General features: G+C 47.3%; 1 protein-coding gene across 2 annotated transcripts; it reads right to left on the bottom strand.

Moving 5' to 3' along the window:
- Positions 1-535: 535 nt before the first annotated feature.
- On the bottom strand, positions 536-12,632 carry fgfr1b (fibroblast growth factor receptor 1b). Of its 2 annotated transcripts, XM_083669624.1 has the most exons (17): positions 12,179-12,632; positions 8,572-8,745; positions 6,582-6,665; positions 6,233-6,405; positions 5,939-6,062; positions 5,645-5,835; positions 5,025-5,169; positions 4,738-4,925; positions 4,351-4,484; positions 4,098-4,219; positions 3,865-3,975; positions 3,487-3,677; positions 3,265-3,387; positions 2,979-3,049; positions 2,694-2,831; positions 2,370-2,475; positions 536-2,129 (listed from the first exon to the last, which is right to left on the bottom strand). In XM_083669624.1, the coding sequence occupies exons 2-17, from the start codon at positions 8,675-8,677 to the stop codon at positions 1,944-1,946; spliced, it is 2,193 nt and encodes a 730-aa protein (XP_083525750.1). In that variant the 5' UTR covers positions 8,678-8,745; positions 12,179-12,632; the 3' UTR covers positions 536-1,943. The 2 variants fall into 2 exon arrangements, with proteins under 2 accessions (XP_083525750.1, XP_083525749.1); XM_083669623.1 differs by having other exon boundaries at positions 3,265-3,677.
- Positions 12,633-16,867: the final 4,235 nt, after the last annotated feature.

Here is a 16,867-nt window from a genome sequence, read left to right as displayed (position 1 = left end):
ACCACAGGGAGTTTTCCTGTCTTATGTAACAGAAGGTTTCCTCTCCATGGACAGGAAATACACCTTCAAAACTTCTCTCAAGATCATTTGAACCTCAGCCAAGGAGTTGTCAGCTAAGATGGAGAGCCAAAGGAGTGTGTGTGTGTATGTGTGTGCGTGTGTTTCTGGCAGGAAGCAGCTCTCTGGTGTGAGATCCAGATCTCAGTGATTGATGGAGCGACTGTACAGGCCAAGCCTGTCTCTTCCCACCATCAATCTCTTCTCTCTCACACACACACACACACACACACACACACACACACACACGCAGGTACTCTGCTAGAGTGGTCGTTTCCTCTTTGGTCAGCAGTTGAACTTATCCTCTACCTCCCTTCCTACATTCCTTTACTCCCACAACCACCCACGCACGCACGCACACACACGTCCTTCGCTCTGTAAAACATTTGGTGGGCTGATCATTCCAGAATGCGCTGCTCACAAACTTCACTCAGTTTCAAAAAAGACAAGATAATGTTCTTAACATACTTTTTTTTTTTATTCAATTAAAAAGTTGACTTCCACTGGAAATAAGTGCATTGCCACTGCTGTATAACCATGGCATGAACATAAACATTATCATTAGGATTATCATAGTGTAAACATTATTAACTTTGTCATTGGCATTATTGTTCAATTAAACTGAACACACTTTGGCACCCATAGAGTCCACTCACGTATCAGCATTTACATCTCATGAACTCAGCATACTCATCTAAGACCATTTCTGAGCATGTGAGGGTCTATGTTCTGTTATCGAAGCAGCTGCCACAGACTGGGCTGAGTGAGAAACGGGATTGCGAGAGGCTGCATCATCTGGTGGCTATTTACACACAGGTATTTCCAAACTCTTTTTCCAGTTCCACACTGAAAACTACAGGAACAAGAATCCTCTCCACTCTCACCTACATGCAGGTGTGGGATAGGCAAGCCTCAACAAACACTTCTGGTATCATAGTAGCTTATTCAAACAAACAGCATCTCATATCATCTCAACACATAGTATCTCTTACCCTCAGATGACAGTCAATTCATTGACAGCCTGGGTTACAATTCAGCATGAATATAAAAAAAATAATTAAAAAAAATAGTGTTATATAAATTCAGATCATACAATTCATAATGTAACATAGTAATTGCATTTATTTTTCCTTGGTAATATATCCTTTATGATATGCTCAGCGAAGCAGCAGTTTATTTCATCTAACGATGAAGATCTCATTTGGCAGCTCTCTCCTTTCCCTTAAGAGTTCAGGTATAGTCCCCAGGAGAGGTTGGGACTCTCCTTTAAGAGTTCAGGTATAGTCCCCAGGAGAGGTTGGGACTCTCCTTTAAGAGTTCAGGTATAGTTCCCAGGAGAGGTTGGGACTCTCCTTTAAGAGTTCAGGTATAGTTCCCAGGAGAGCTTGGAGGAGAGCAACACAGCCAGTCTGTTTGACAACTAGCTCATAGAACTGTCTCTAAGGTCATGTCTTTGCCATGCCTGTGGTTCCATTAAGACCCTGTCTGTTTGGCTATGCCATTGTCTTTATCTGTTAGACTCCAGTTAAAAGCAGAGTCCAGCATATTGAATGTGGGACTACAGTTCCAGGCCAGGGAACCAGACCCAACTAGGCCTGACCCAGGTCAGAGTCCATAGGGCTCCTGGGCAGACAGGAGAAAGAAGGGTTCAAATGCACAAGTAGTGTCCTTCCTTCTTTTTAACATTCCTGTCCATTCGTCCTTGGATCATGGAGAGATACCTCCTGGATTCTATCCACACTGGAAGTTGTGGCTGATGCTGCTGAAAGCAGCAGCAGGCTGGGGAGAGGCTGGGAGAGGGGTTATAACATCTCCTTTAGGAGTTAGTCAGCAAAGCAGCAGTCCAGTTCATGTCTTTCTCCTGGCTATCCCTGTTGGGGTGTAGATCAGCGCTGGCTCAGTCTGCTGGCAGTGTTGTTGCTGCTGCGTGGGGCAGGGGGGAGGGAGGGGGTCAGGGTGGAGTAGGCTGGCCTGTACGTTGTGTCATGGGAGAAGACAGAGTCTGAGGAGCTGTGGGGGCCAGGGCCTACTGGAGAATACTGAACCAGGGGAAGAGAGAGGTCCAGATACTCCTAAGAGATGAGAGAGTGAGAGAGAGAAAAAATGCTTTGAGATGCTTTCAGAAGATGAAGCAGAAGATGAAGCAGAGACATGCAAACATTCATTGAAATAATTGACAATGAGCTCAATAAGTCACCAGTATGATCAGCCATGTCTGTGTGATGTGTATTGGACAATACAGTAGGCCACCACAAGCTATCCCTAGTGTCTGGTAACTGGTGTTTCTTTAACGCATGTATGAGTGAGCGTACCTGGTTGGCCATGAGTGAGAGCGTGCGGTCCAAGTCCTCCACAAGCTGTAGGAAGGTTGGTCGACGAGATGAGACCGCATGCCAACAGTCCCTCATCACCAGGTACCTGGGAACACACACCATAGTGTTAGAGAGAGAGAGAGAGAAAGAGAGACAGAGAGAGAGAGAGAGAGAGAGAGAGAAAGAGAGAGAGTAATCAGGGTAGCCAGAGGGTCTGTGTGTGTGTTTACTCAGTTCCTGAGGGCAGTCCGAGGGTCTGTGTGTCTGTCTCTGTGTGTGTGTGTGTGTGTGTGTGTGTGTGTGTGTGTGTGTGTGTACACTCACAGCTCCTGCGTGCATGCAGAAGGTCTGTCCATGCGATGTCCCTCCTTGAGCAGTTTAAAGAGCTCCTCTACGGGAACGCCAGGGTAAGGAGAGCCCCCCAGAGTAAAGATCTCCCACAGCAAGACCCCAAACGACCACCTACAACACACACACACACATCAACAAAATATCAACACAGATACACCCAAAATTGACACAAACCATAAACTCACTGCCCAAAAGTCACCCAACAGAGTGGCCCAACACAACATACTGCGAGTTAGGATTTAGGAGTGCGAGACTCACACGTCACTCTGGTGTGTGTAGATGCGGTCAAACAAAGCTTCCGGTGCCATCCACTTCACAGGCAGACGACCCTGTGGGGGAAAACAAAGGTGAATCATCTATCTAGCTGTTGTTCCATGCAATCTGTTGATTGTTGCTTTATCTATCTTTATCAGTAGTCTTTTCATATACTCAGTCACAACGTATGTCCACTTATCTCACAAAGCTGTAGCCTTAACAGACTTTGCTTGCTTGCTTTCTTTCTTGCTTCCATCCATCCACCCACCCACCCACCCACCCAACTCACATTGGTGGTCTTCTTGTAGTAGTCAATATGGTGAATGTCTCTGGCCAGTCCGAAGTCTGCTATCTTCATGATGTTATCCTCCGTCACCAGCACATTCCTAGCAGCCAGGTCTCTGTGGATACACTGTGAAACACAAAGAGCTGGATTGATACCAACACCATAGACGACAACATAGCAGTCTGACTGAGTCATTGACTCGTGGCTGAAGAGCTGGACACTGACCTTCTGTGAGGCCAGGTAGGCCATGCCCCGAGCCACCTGGTAGGCAGCAGATACCAGCTCCCTGATCTCCGGGCCTCCCAGGGGAGCCTGCGCCGGGCCTGACCAGTACTCCAGACCCACGGGCCGACGGGAGCGCAAATACTCCCTCAGATTACCCTGTGACGCATACTCCACCACTACATACAGAGGACCTAGACATACAGACAGACAAACAGACAGACAGAGAGAGAAAGAGGGAAACAGAGACAGAGGGGTTATATATACATACATATATATATATAGATACATATATACATACACATTTATATATACATTTACTCAATCAAAAAAGAAAAAGACCACACTCACGCACACTCACACTCACGCTCTCTCTCTTACCGTCCTGCGTGCAGGCTCCTAGCAGGTTGATGATGTTCTTGTGTCTTCCTATCATCTTCATCATCTCCATCTCAGAGATCAGATCAGCCAGGTCCTTCTCTGTGGCATCCGCTACACACCAACATCACATCATTATCAACTACGGCAGGACAATAACCCTGCCTTTCAAAGATCATGTTAGCAGAGGAGGGGTATGGGTCAGGGTCAAAGGTCACAGCAGCTCTCTTTCTTACCTTTGAGCATCTTGACAGCCACCTTAGAGAGGCGTGTGGGCTTGTCTCTGTCCAGCCCTGCAACCTCAGCCATCACCACCTGACCGAAGCATCCCTCTCCAAGAGGCTTTCCCAAGGACAGCCTACACCCCACACACACACACACACAGTTTAGAGTTATGAATCCCCTCTGTATCCATATGCATACCCGATACAAGGTTGTAAGGGAGAATTGTTATGCATGCCCTGTGCATGGTTTTGAGTGCTGTCATACCTGTCTCGGGACAGCTCCCAGAGGGGGTCGTGGGGAAGCTCGTACTCTGAGACACCAGCCAGGATATGTGTGGCTCCACTGGAGAGGCGGTACGGGCGCACAAGACACACCCCCGACGAGGAGTCTACTGACACCTACAGACAGAGAGAGAGAGAGAGAGAGAGAGAGAGAGAGAGAGAGAGAAACAAGGTTAGAAAACATAGTTATCAGTGTATGTATAGTGTATGTTGTGTGTGAGTGTGAGTGTGTGTGAGAGTGTGTGAGTATGAGTGTGACTGTGAGTGTGAGTGTGTGTGAGTGTGAGTGAGCGTGAGTGTGTGTGAGTGTGAGTGTGAGTGTGTGCGTGTGTGTGTCTGCACACGTGAGTATGTGTGTGTGTGTGCTTACCTGTCTCCTCAGTGGAATGCTCTTGGCCAGTTTGTGAACAGTCAGTTGGCTGTTGAAGTTCTTCTTGGGGGAACAGCGGAGGCGGCAGACCGTGGCTATGGCGACCAAGGCCATGATGACCAAGAAGCCCACGCAGTAGATGAAGATCTCCAGGTAGGTCTGGGATGGGACAGGGGACGGGGCCACATCTGGTAGGGACAGACGCATTTACAATACATTACATTAGTCAAATACCCACTAATAGTGTGATGTCTGTGTGTGTGTGTGTGTGTGTGTGTGGTATGTACCTTTGACCACGGATAGCCAGGCAGAGTGGTGAGAAAGGCCAATAGAGTTGCCTGCCAGGCAGGTGTATTCTCCTTCATCCTCCAGAGACACGTTCCTCAGAGTCAACACCTCCATCTCCTTGTCTGTGGTGTTCAACCCTGCTGTCTGAGAGAGAGAGAGGGTGGGGGGAGGGGGAGAGAGGGGGAGGGGGAGAGAGAGACCTGTTAACAGAGAGGCTAAGCCTAGCGAGTCTGCTGGACAAGGGTCCATGGATGTATTGGTGTACCTTCTGTATATAAACAAAGAGAAGAGTATGTGTTTTTGTGTGTACCTTTAGTATGCGTATGTAGGGGTGTGTGTGTGTACCTTTAGTATGCGTATGTAGGGCTGTGTGTGTGTGTGTGTGTGTGTGTGTGTGTGTGTGTGTGCCTTTAGTATGCATATGTAGGGGTGTGTGTGTACCTTTAGTATGCATATGTAGGGGTGTGTGTGTGTGTGTGTGTACCTTTAGTATGCATATGTAGGGGTGTGTGTGTGTGTGTGTGTGTGTGTACCTTTAGTATGCATATGTAGGGGTGTGTGTGTGTGTGTGTGTGTGTACCTTTAGTATGTGTACGTAGGGGTGTGTGTGTGTGTGTACCTTTAGTATGCGTACGTAGGGCAGTCTGTCAGGCCCCTCTCTGCTGCCGTTAATGCTGATGTGTTTGAGCCACTGGATGTGTGGCTGAGGGTCGCTAAACACTCGACACACAAACACTACGTCGCTACCGACAACCGCTGTACGATTGGCCGGGAGACCCGCCTGGAGGATGGGCCTGTGAGGAGAACGTTCTAGAACACATACACACAGGAACTGTTAGTGACAGACAGACAGACAGACAGACAGACGCCTCTATGACATGTGAAAGGTAAAGAGGTAAAGAGACACACTGACCCACTACGTCCAGCTGGTAGGTGTGTGTGAGGCTGCCATGCTTGTTCTCCACCACACACGTGTAGTTCCCCTTGTCAGACGGGACCACCGACTCCATTATCATGGTCCACATGTGGTCACGGATCTAAAGCACAGAGAGGACAGATGTGTCAAACTGTGTTTGAGGTATAATTCCATTGGTAAAGTGAATTTAGTGTTCCACAAGGGTGACCCCTGTTGTTTTCTATAGGCATGCCACCCCATGGTAATGTAGTACATAATCATAGACAGACACACACACACACACACACACACCTTGAAGCCTCCAATGCGCTGGTCTCTCCTAAACTCTTTCCCATTCTTGTACCAGCGCAGAGTGGGGGTGGGGTTCCCTGTTGCCTGGCAACGGAACTTTACGGTTCTGCTGGCGGGAACAGCGTGGAGCTTCTTCTCCATCTTGTCTGGAGTTATCCACTGAGGAGCCACCTCTACATAAACATGAACACAAAACACATGGCATTTTATGTCACATACATACATGTTCTACTACATGCATATTAAACAATGCTTAGGAAACTCAAAACTTAAGAAGCCATGATCATCCATTTATTATCATATGCTTGTGTCTGAGAGAGAGGGGACGAGGCAGGACAGAGAATCTTACGTTGGAGCTTCTGAGTGATGAGCCTATTTTCTTCTGAGGAAGACTCATCGTCATCTTCATCTTCAGATGATGTCAGGATATCAGCTACAGAGAGAGAGAGAGAAGCACATTAGGAGCAGTCCACAATCACTCAAGACAACACATCCCAGTGAGAAACCACCCATGTTTGTATTGGTGTGTGTGTGTGTGTGTGTGTGTGTGTGTGTGTGTGTGTGTGTGTGTGTGTGTGTGTGTGTGTGTGTGTAAACAGGAAAGGCTAGGGTAGGGTTACTCGGTGGGGGTCTGGGATGCTCCTGCTGAGGGTAAAAGGAAACGGTTTGAAGATTAACCCCTGACCTTTCAACCCCCTGCCCTGCTCATTGACGGAGGTCAGTCCCCTCACAAACAGAAACAGACAGAAACTGTCACCACAGCACAACAGGCAACCATTTCCTAAACTTCAGAAACCCCCCTCAGTCTCACAAAAAACTAATCCCCCCAGCTTGATCCTGGTAACCGTTTAGGAACAAAGCATGGTGGGGGAGGGGGGGGGGGTTGGAGAAGCAGGAGGAGGGCTGGGGAGGCAGGGGGAGGGCTGGGGAGGCAAGGGGGAGGGCTGGGGAGGCAGGGGGGAGGGGGTGGGTTGGTGGTTGTGGAGGAGAGCACTTCTATAGGAAACCCTAAGAGAGAACCACTGAGGCAGCTTGGGGATCGTCTGGTCTAATGACCATACAGCTTGGCTCCATATCTCCTGTATTCTACCCAGGCCAGGCCCACAAACCCCAGGTCTGAGCAGGACGGCTGCGGCACTGGAACAGAACCGTTCCAACCGCTCCACTCATTCACTAGCCTGTAATCTACAGGGAGGGATCGGCACAGAGGCTCCTTGTGAGGTCCTCACTCCCTAAATACTGACTGTTCTTATGAGGGGACTACATGTATTACTAATGAGGGGTTGCTGAGAGAAAAGAGGGGAGAAGGGAGGTGGAGTGTGTTGTTGAGAGAGCGAGAGAGAGAGAGAGAGAGAGTTGCAGAAACAAGACCAGAACAGAGGAAGGTGGTTGGAATCCAAAGAGCCAAAACTTTATTTGAAAGAAGCGGAATGAGCGTGATGGGGAAATTGGAAGCAGCCTTTGTTTATGGAAAAGAGTCTGCGGCAGAAAAGTAAAAATTTGGTGTTTTTGACTTAGAGAGAAAAACAAGAATTTATGGTCTCGAAAACACAGTATCACATAGACTCATACTCAGCTGGAAACCAGATGGTTGGAAGCGAAACAAACAAACACACAGACACACACAGTTTGGTAGGAAATAGTGAATACTCTCTGAAAGGAGCTGGTTGTATTTCTGCTGAGTCCATTTACCCACAGCCAGACTGACCAGCCCTAACACCCTGCTCCAGGGACTGTTTTTGTGTGTGTGTTTTTGTGTGTGTGTGTGTGTGTGTGTGTGTGTGCGCGCGTCTGGACAGGATGCAGCCCATAGCCAGGACTTGAGGAGCCAAATCGTGGTTAAACCATGAAAAATCACTCTCAGATGCTTCAAACCAAACAACCAAACCTTGAAAAGTCTGTGCCTTATTATAGAACAGTAAAGTCGTTATAACATATTCTCATACACTATTCTTATACATTTTACATCATATTCTAAATAACATTTAACAGCCCTAGCACTTTAAATGATGCCCGAAAGCTTCTCTATTCCAAACAGCAGAGTCAGTGGGATGGAAACATCATGGCCTCACTACCCAGAACCCCAGACCCCAGTCTGACATGAAAGAGTTTCCCTAACAAAAGAGAGGAGGAAGACAAGCCCCCCACACTAATAAGCACCAGCCCTGCCCGATAACTCCACATCCAACATCACAAAAACTTCACATCCAACTGAGAGACGGAAAGAAAGGGAGAGAGATTTCGAAAAAATAAAGAAATAAAAGAGTGAGAAAGACCAAGAGAAAGAGGCACACTCACACAAACAGACACATGAGGACGTGCACCGGTGTGTCTCTTACCTGTATCAGTGTCAGTGAGGGCTGGTCTAGACTGGCTCAGAGGAGACTGAACCAGTAGAACCAGTAGAACCCCGAGGAGCAGCAGAGACCAGCGGGAGGACAACATGCTGGAACGGTAAGGGGGGCTCTCCTTAGATCAACTTACAACCATCCACTCCCCAGACTAGAAATACTCTGCAAGACAGAGAGACAGACAGAGAGAGAGAGAGAGAGAGAGACACACAGTGTAAATGGCATAGACAAACAATACTTTTTAAGAAAAGGAATAAAGCCACTCTGTCAAAGCTGTTGAGGGGTCATTGGTAGAGGCTGTGGCCAATAGATCAGAGGCTATGACACATGCTCTGGTGTCTCTTTCCACAGAAAGAATCTGTCACTCTCTCTCTCTCTCTCTCTCTCACACACACACACACACACACACTTTTGGCACTTGCCCCCTGCTAGCTCACCTGTCATACCTTAACACCCATCAGAAGTCACAAAGCAAAGCTGTGTTATATCACAGTTGGTTTCTCACACGCACAAACACACACCTCTCTCCCTGCCCGCCTGCCATCTCACAGCCTAAAACACCATTTGCTCTTAGTCTCCCACAGGCTCCTTGAAAATATAAAGCTTAGGTGTTATCAAATGGCTCCAGACCACAGACACACACACACACACACACACACACACACACCTGGTGTAGGGAGGCTATAACAACAAGGACTTAAAAGGAAGTAAAGTATTGCATAAGATCATCATCTCCTTTTAGAGGACTCATAAATATGATGAACACAGCCTGGCTGGCATCACTGAGACCTGTACTTACTGCTCTCACAGTCAGCCTGGACATGACTGAGGTCCTTACAGCCCAGCCACACTGGACCCATCTCATAATGAGCTCTGTCCTTCAGCTAGCAGTGTGTGTGTGTGTGTGTGTGTGTGTGTGTGTGGTGGCCCTGAGTGTGAGGTATGTAACGGTGGAGTGCGGCGGGTTTATGAAGACATCATTACTGCCCTTCATTTACCACACACACACACACACACACACACACACACACCTAACTGACACCACCCATAACACAGCCCTCCACTAATGTTTAAGAGTCTCTTAAATTAATGAGTCCGCATGCAGATTTACAAGTGTTATGGCTGAGTTTCAACAGTGTTGCTAGCTGCTACATCTGACAGCCTTTCCCAGACAGTCAAAGTGAGATGGAGAGTTTAGCTCTGCAAACTTCACTGTGGCATTCAGAACACCACACATTCATGTGGCCTCTTTAACTTCTTACTTCACAGAGCGAGAATGTCTGCATCTAAAATCACGACCTAACCAACAGGAACTGCACTACTTTTGGCCTGAGCAAAGTCTGTCTTTGTTTCAAATGTGATACTCTATCTGAAGAATAAGGGAGTTAAAACTGTCCAGGTCCAAATAGGGCAGGTCAGAGGAGATGAGCAGGATGAGTTTGAGTGTCTGAAGTGTGTGAGGAAATAACATGCCACTCCTAGAGCAAAGGGAGACACATACCCAGGAAGTGAGAGACTTGCAGGAATCAGACACACACACAGCCATAGTGACATACCCTCGCTACGCCAGGAATGGTATATTACACCAGTTCTCTAGAAGAAAGTATCATCTCCCTAAGAATATCCTCCATCTCTTTCCCACCCCTACCCATCCTATCAATCACTCCCCTCCCCCCTCCTCTCTCTCCCCCTGTCATCTCTCCACCTCCTCACCCCGGCCTCTCATCCTGTTTCATTCAGAGCTTACACAGAAGGACCATGGCTTTCTCTGTCTCTCTCTTTCTGACCTTTCTAAACTTCCCCTCTCTTAAACCTCTACTCCGGAAGCCCTCACCTACACTCCAGCTCCACTCTCATTGGAACAGCTGTGATAATAAGCCACCAGTTCCCGGTCCAGGCCCACGCTCCAGATAGCCAGCCTGAGCTGGAAACCAGCTGAGGGGCAAGCAACGGGGTGTGTCATGGCTTAGGATTGGCTATGACACAGGAGGTAGTGTGTTGTCAATCGTGGAGGTTGAATGAGGCCGACAGGGGACGCCAGGTACAGGAAGTGAGGCAGGGAGAGCCAGATTACGGGTGGAGAGAGTGAGTGTGGGTGAGTGTGTGTGTGTGGGAGGGGGGGGGGGAGTGAATGAGGGGAGGCAGTGGCTGAGGGGTGTCCTCTTTCAACTCAGGCAGGGTGGGTGAGTCACTCCAGCTCCCCTGCCAGAGGACTAACGGAACGTTACTCAGCTCAACTTATAGCCCAGTAGTGAAACTACACTATTGAAACACACACTCTCCATAGAGAAACAAATATATATATATATATATTTTTTTTTTTTATTTAACTTTTTTTAAACAGGTAGCAGCTCCTTCATTTCCAAAGTGTTTTCTCCTGTTTTGTGCATCTGAACGCAATAGGCAGTGGTCACAGAGGGACTGAGTCACAAATCCTCACACAGACTCAATATGTCTCACTCTCACACCATAATCAGAATGATGATTTATAGAGCAGATAGCACAGATGATTGTAAAATCCCTCATGTAATATAGTATATGAGTGTTATTTCCCATGCTACTGCCAGGGGGGAAACAGCAGGTGATAACATTGGGACAATGTCTGGAACACATTTACAGCATGGGGGCAGCCTAGCCTGAATCTCCACCCAAGGTTATGTGGGGTCTTATTAATTATTGTAGCTTCCCAGTATGAAAGCATAAGCGGACTCTGCAATGAGGTGTAAGCTTTTTACCCCTATGTGTGAGTGTGTGTGTGTGTGTGTGTATCTTGTGTCTTTGAGACAGTCCTGCAGACTGAAGACCTAACCTATCCTAAATATAGTATCATCATAAAATGGTAGAATAATAAGCTAGGAAGTTTGTGTCTTTGGGATTGATAAAAGTCTATACCAGTCTACCAAAAGGTCATAGGCGAAAGATCATCTGTTAGGAACTTGGTGTTTATCAAATGATGGTCGTCAGTTCTGTGAGTAGGAGGTCAAGTGGAATGCCAGGCGGTGAGTCAACAGATGCGCCAAGCGCTGGAAAGACTGCATGCATGACCGATGTGAAATGTCACACTTTCTAGCATCACTAACCGTTAACTAAGCCTACCGAGGTCACAATGTTACATGCCATTTTAGAAGCCTGAAAACATTCAATCTAAAAACATGGTAAGGATAACAACACTGGCATGCCTCGTAGTGAGGGTTATCCTGATGATTAGCGGGACTTCTTCAACGTGGAAAGGGCAGCCAACTCTCTACAGACTTTGATTCTGGGTGTCATGGATCATCACTCACACTTTTTCTCTTCTATAAAACATAGTCATAATTACATGTGACAAGTTTGCATTGTCTTATAAAATATGAAAAGGCAAAACATTCCTCCTGCTAGATTTGTCAATTGGCATCTCTAGTCTAAATCATGACGAAATACTTTGATCTCAATACCAATTAGGAGATGCCTAATTGCATGATCTTCTTATTACGTAAGTTAAAACATTTGCATAATTATCACAATGGCCTCGATTTGAAAGTAAGCCTTATCAATAGAATTCATAAAAGAACAACAATCCTGAATAAATGGCACGAAACACGCACTGACGTCTCACCCCTGCTGTGTTAGAGATCCTTGCGCAGATATCCCTGTATAGGGAGGCCAAAAACTCAAATAAAAATGACACGTCGGATTCCCAAAATCTTAAAACCTCTCATTCACAACTCCTGCAAACAATGCCGTGATGTGGAGAGTTCAAATCGTGTGGCGCGTCGATCCTCCGAGGAACAGCCATTGACTGGAGTAAGAATGGATCAATCGAGTGGTTGTTCTAGCAACCTTCCGAGAGAAAACGCGAAGTTTGAATAACTATTCGCTTGAAGAATGATCTCAATGCATTCTACTCCAAAATTGCTCCACTTCTTGGAGAAACGTGGGGAAGCTCCGATCCACTTCAGTATTGTCTTGGCTGGGCTGTCGCGCGGTCACTTTTTGGTTAAAGGAAAATTAGCCCAATCTTTACAAACATAATATTCTTGATATGTTGTCTTTGGGAATCGATAATGACATAAACTAATGAACCTCTCAATATGAGGCGAGGTTGCATTAGTTCTTGACTATTTTCGAGTGGTGCATTCCAGCTTCATGCAGCCTACGACCTCCCCCAACAAGCTTCTCGTGTGCGCGTGCGTGTGCATGTGTTATAATGTGTGAAGAGGGCTGGAACTTTTTCCTCTGCCCCCTCCCTCAACGCTCGTCCTAAATAGAATTCGTGGTTATCTGCAGTGCATACTTTGGGAATAATGTGATTACATTCATCTTGTTTGTTGAGGACAAGATGTTCACAGACACATATCCTCACTTTGCATTATTGTAGTAGTAGTAGTAGTAATAGTAGTAGTAGTAGTAGTAGTAGTAGTAGTAGTAGTGTTGTTGTAGACTAGTATACCATTACCTACCTAAGGCATGTGTGTGCGCTTGCGCGCGCGTGTGTGTGTGTACGTGTGAAATAAGAGCAGAGTTCCTGAATTCCTCTGTATCGCTTTCCTGTGATCCTAATCACCTGTTTACTTATACAAGACCGGCCCTAGTTACATCACCATCTAGCGCGCACACACACACACACACACACACACACACACACACACACACACACACACACACACACACACACACACACACACACACACACACACACACCCACCCACCCACCCACAGTGTCTGAGTGTGTCAGAGTCTGCAGAACAGAGTTGAGACAAAGGGGAAACAGAGAATTCACTGTTATGCACTGTAATGGACAGATCAGTGTACACGCTGTAACTCAGTTTAAACCTGTTATGTTACGTCCTTTCTGCTCTTCATAGACAGTACATGATGTTGGGAGTACAACACTGAGTGGTGCTAGAGATGTGATAAATGCTGTTTGAGTGCATTAAAGACAGTTAAAGCATGGTGGGTTGCACTGGATACAAAAAGCACCAATTGGGGTGTGATGGATGAACTGTGAGGGGCATTATATACTGTTACTTCCTGTTAGGGCCAATGATTGGCCAAAGGTCAAATGTTTTCCGAGCACCCATTAGTGATCCCTAAGTGGAGTTTAACCTAATCACATACATCTATGTACTGCCTCCTCTTCCTTCTGACCATCTGTCTCGCTATATCTGTCTATCCCGAAAAACGTTTGATATGGGAATGAATGAAAACATTCAACCAAGTGAGTCTAATCTGAGCTGAGGGTTTTCATTCCTAATACGTCACATTGTAACAGATCGCTAACGTTCCACACATGTCAGACTACAAAGCAACTCCCGTCATATTGTTCTAGTTACTCTCCTGTCAGTGTAGACATAGAGTCTGCCACCAGTGTGTGTGTGTGTGTGGGTGGGTGGGTGTGTGCGTGTGTGTGTGTGTGTTCTCTTTCTGGAGGATTTGTTTGATTATTTTTCGTGTTTACACAAGGTTTAGCTCTGAGAGGCTAGCCCATTTGGAGGAGGGAGAGGAGGAGAACGTTCTATCTCATTCAGCTATCTCTATTTTCTGTTCTGCTCAGTTATTGGAGGGCTTTCTTCATCAAGGTTTAAAAAGCGATTGGACATTTCACTTCTCACATTGCGAGACGGTATGCCAACCACATAGCCTAGTTTTTGTTAGATATGCTGCAATTCATTCTGTCAAGGTATTTTGTCTGTCAACTGCTCTCAACCCTTTGAAGTCTTTTTAATATGTCATTGTGCTTGCGTGTGTGTTTGTGTGTGTGTGTGTGTGTGTGTGTGCATGCGTGCGGATGTGTAGTGCAGGGTAGGGGGATAGGCACGGTAGGCGGCCAGCATAGCGCCCAGACCACATCAGTCCCTGCATTCAGAGTGTGTGTGTGTGTGTGTGTGTGTATGTGTGTGTGTGTGTGTGTGTGTGTGTGTGTGTGTGTGTGTGTGTGTGTGTGTGTGTGTGTGTGTGTGTGTGTGTGAGGGAGGGGGGGGGCAGACATCTGGAGCTGGTTGCTGCTGACGCCACATTGGGGCCTTTGGGGGAGGGGGCGTAGAGAGAAGGGGGAGAGAGAGAGGAAGGCAGGGGTGGGAGCTTCTAAACAGTATATTTACACTCATAAACACATCACAAAGCTCTCAGTGAATGTGGCAGTAGAGGCATTGGATTCACAATAGTCCCAGCCCCATCACCACATTGTCATAACCCTACCCACAGCACTATACTCACAAGCCCATAGCCCTGCGGTCGCACATACCAAAACACTGTTATTGCAGCATGGGGTGTGTGTGTGTGTGTGTGTGTGCGTGCGTGCGTGTGTGTGTGTTTGCCTCAGTGGCCTCCACAGTGATAATAAACAGCACTGATTGCCTCTACCGTCGGTACCCCCTTATGCCTCTCTGCCATCATTAAGAGGTTCCCAGTGGTCTACCCCATATACCCACAGACCCTGCCCCCCCCCCACACACACCACCACATAGCACACAAATAGGATAGTATACCATACATTCAGATACATATGCACACATGCACACACAAACAAGAGGACACAGGGAGCGCGCATCTGTTGACAGATGCTGAGAAGACGGATCCTTGATAGATCATCCAGCCTGCAGTTAGAGAGAATACCAGCTTTAACAGGACCAGTCCAGGCCAGTGGACCACAGAGGAAGAGAGAGGAGGTTAAATACAGACACAGACATCCTCTCCACAGCACATGCACCAGATGGCTCTCTGAAGCACAGGACCAGAACCATAGCCCCAGCCCCAGCCAAGAACAAGTAGTGACCACTGACTCTCACAAACCCAGACCCAGACTCCAGGACCAGGACCCACCCAAACCTATAAACCCAGAGCCAGTGTAGGATCCAGGCCAAACCCCAGACTCAGACCAGAACCACACCAGAACATACCAGTCCAACACACACACCCATGGAATCAGTCTCAGTACCACGAGCCACAGCAGAATACACAGCAGAATAGTGGAGAGCAGGTGCCATGCACATAAGATCATAGCCTTCCTGCCTCTACCAATATGTCTTGGTACTTTATCCACTCATACTTTCTCTCTGTCTCTCTGTCTCTCTGTCTCTCTGTCTCTCTCTGTCTGTCTGTCTGTCTGTCTGTCTGTCTGTCTGTCTGTCTGTCTGTCTGGAGTGAGAGAGAATAGGAAGACATCAGAGAGAGGACACCTGGTGCAGTCTCAGCCACAGCCAGGTCAGGATTGCTCTCCTCACCTCAGCCCAGCCCAGCTTGTCTGTCTCTCTCTCTCTCTCTCTCTCTCTCTCTCTCTCTCTTTGTCTCTCTAGGCTCTACCCTGCCCACTAACGTGGTGGATCATGAATGTGCTCAGAAGTTCAAAAGAGAAAGCTTTATTTTGGTGAGATTTGCAGCCCAGTGTACTTGACGATAATGACAGGGTCTTGGTGCAGGACTGGATGATAAGGTAATGCTGTGTGTGTGTTTGTGTGCGGCAATGCAGTGTATTTATAGAGTGTCTTGAGTGTGGTGGGGAAGCTTTAATCTCCTCATTTTGGCTCTGCTCTGTGTGTGGCCACATTACAGCACAGCACAACACAGCCTCTTACCTTGGTGTGTGTGTGTGTGTGTGTGTGTGTGTGTGTGTGTGTGTGTGCGTGTGTATTCCCTCTGGACCTGGCAGCTCAGTCCTGCTGAGGGTCATAGAGGCCATTGACAGAGGGACATATAGCTTGGTAAGCGTTGGTATGCCTAGTGGGTTAGAGTCTGCCTGTTGTGGTAGGAGCTGGAGGCTTTGGGGTGACAGGGCGGGACATGTTCCATTCCTAAAACCCCTCAGGCCTCCTCCCTGGCTGCCTCATCTGCTTGAGCACTTCTCCTAAAATAAGACACCCATACTCATTGTATGAGCTCATGGGAATGGAGAGAGGCACAGACCTGGCATTTCCCCACAGTCCACACTTTTGAATTGGGATGTCAGTACCTGACTGGCCTTTAGGAATTATTGTATTTAGTATTTTCTCTTATTCAGGATAGAGCCGCCCTACCAGTCCTGACATATGTAGTCCAGGCCTTCCTTGTGAGAGGGAGAGTCTGAGACAAACACCACAAGTCCTGGAATGTGTTTACATGGTCAGCTTTATTTGGAAAGCAGAAAAATATTCTTTAGTCAGCCCAGATCCTACCTCCTTCAGACAAACACTCTTCTCTCTGCTATGAACAAAGTTAGAATACACACACAAATACACACCTACACGCACATCACACACACACACACACACACACACACACACACACACACACACACACACACACACACAGTACAGTGCCCTGCAATGCC

This window comes from Argentina silus (assembly GCF_951799395.1).
Source record: "Argentina silus genome assembly, chromosome: 5".
In the NCBI taxonomy this organism is placed as follows: Eukaryota; Metazoa; Chordata; class Actinopteri; order Argentiniformes; family Argentinidae; genus Argentina; species Argentina silus.
Note: the sequence above shows the minus strand (reverse complement) of the source record. Positions and strands in the feature narration are given on the sequence as shown.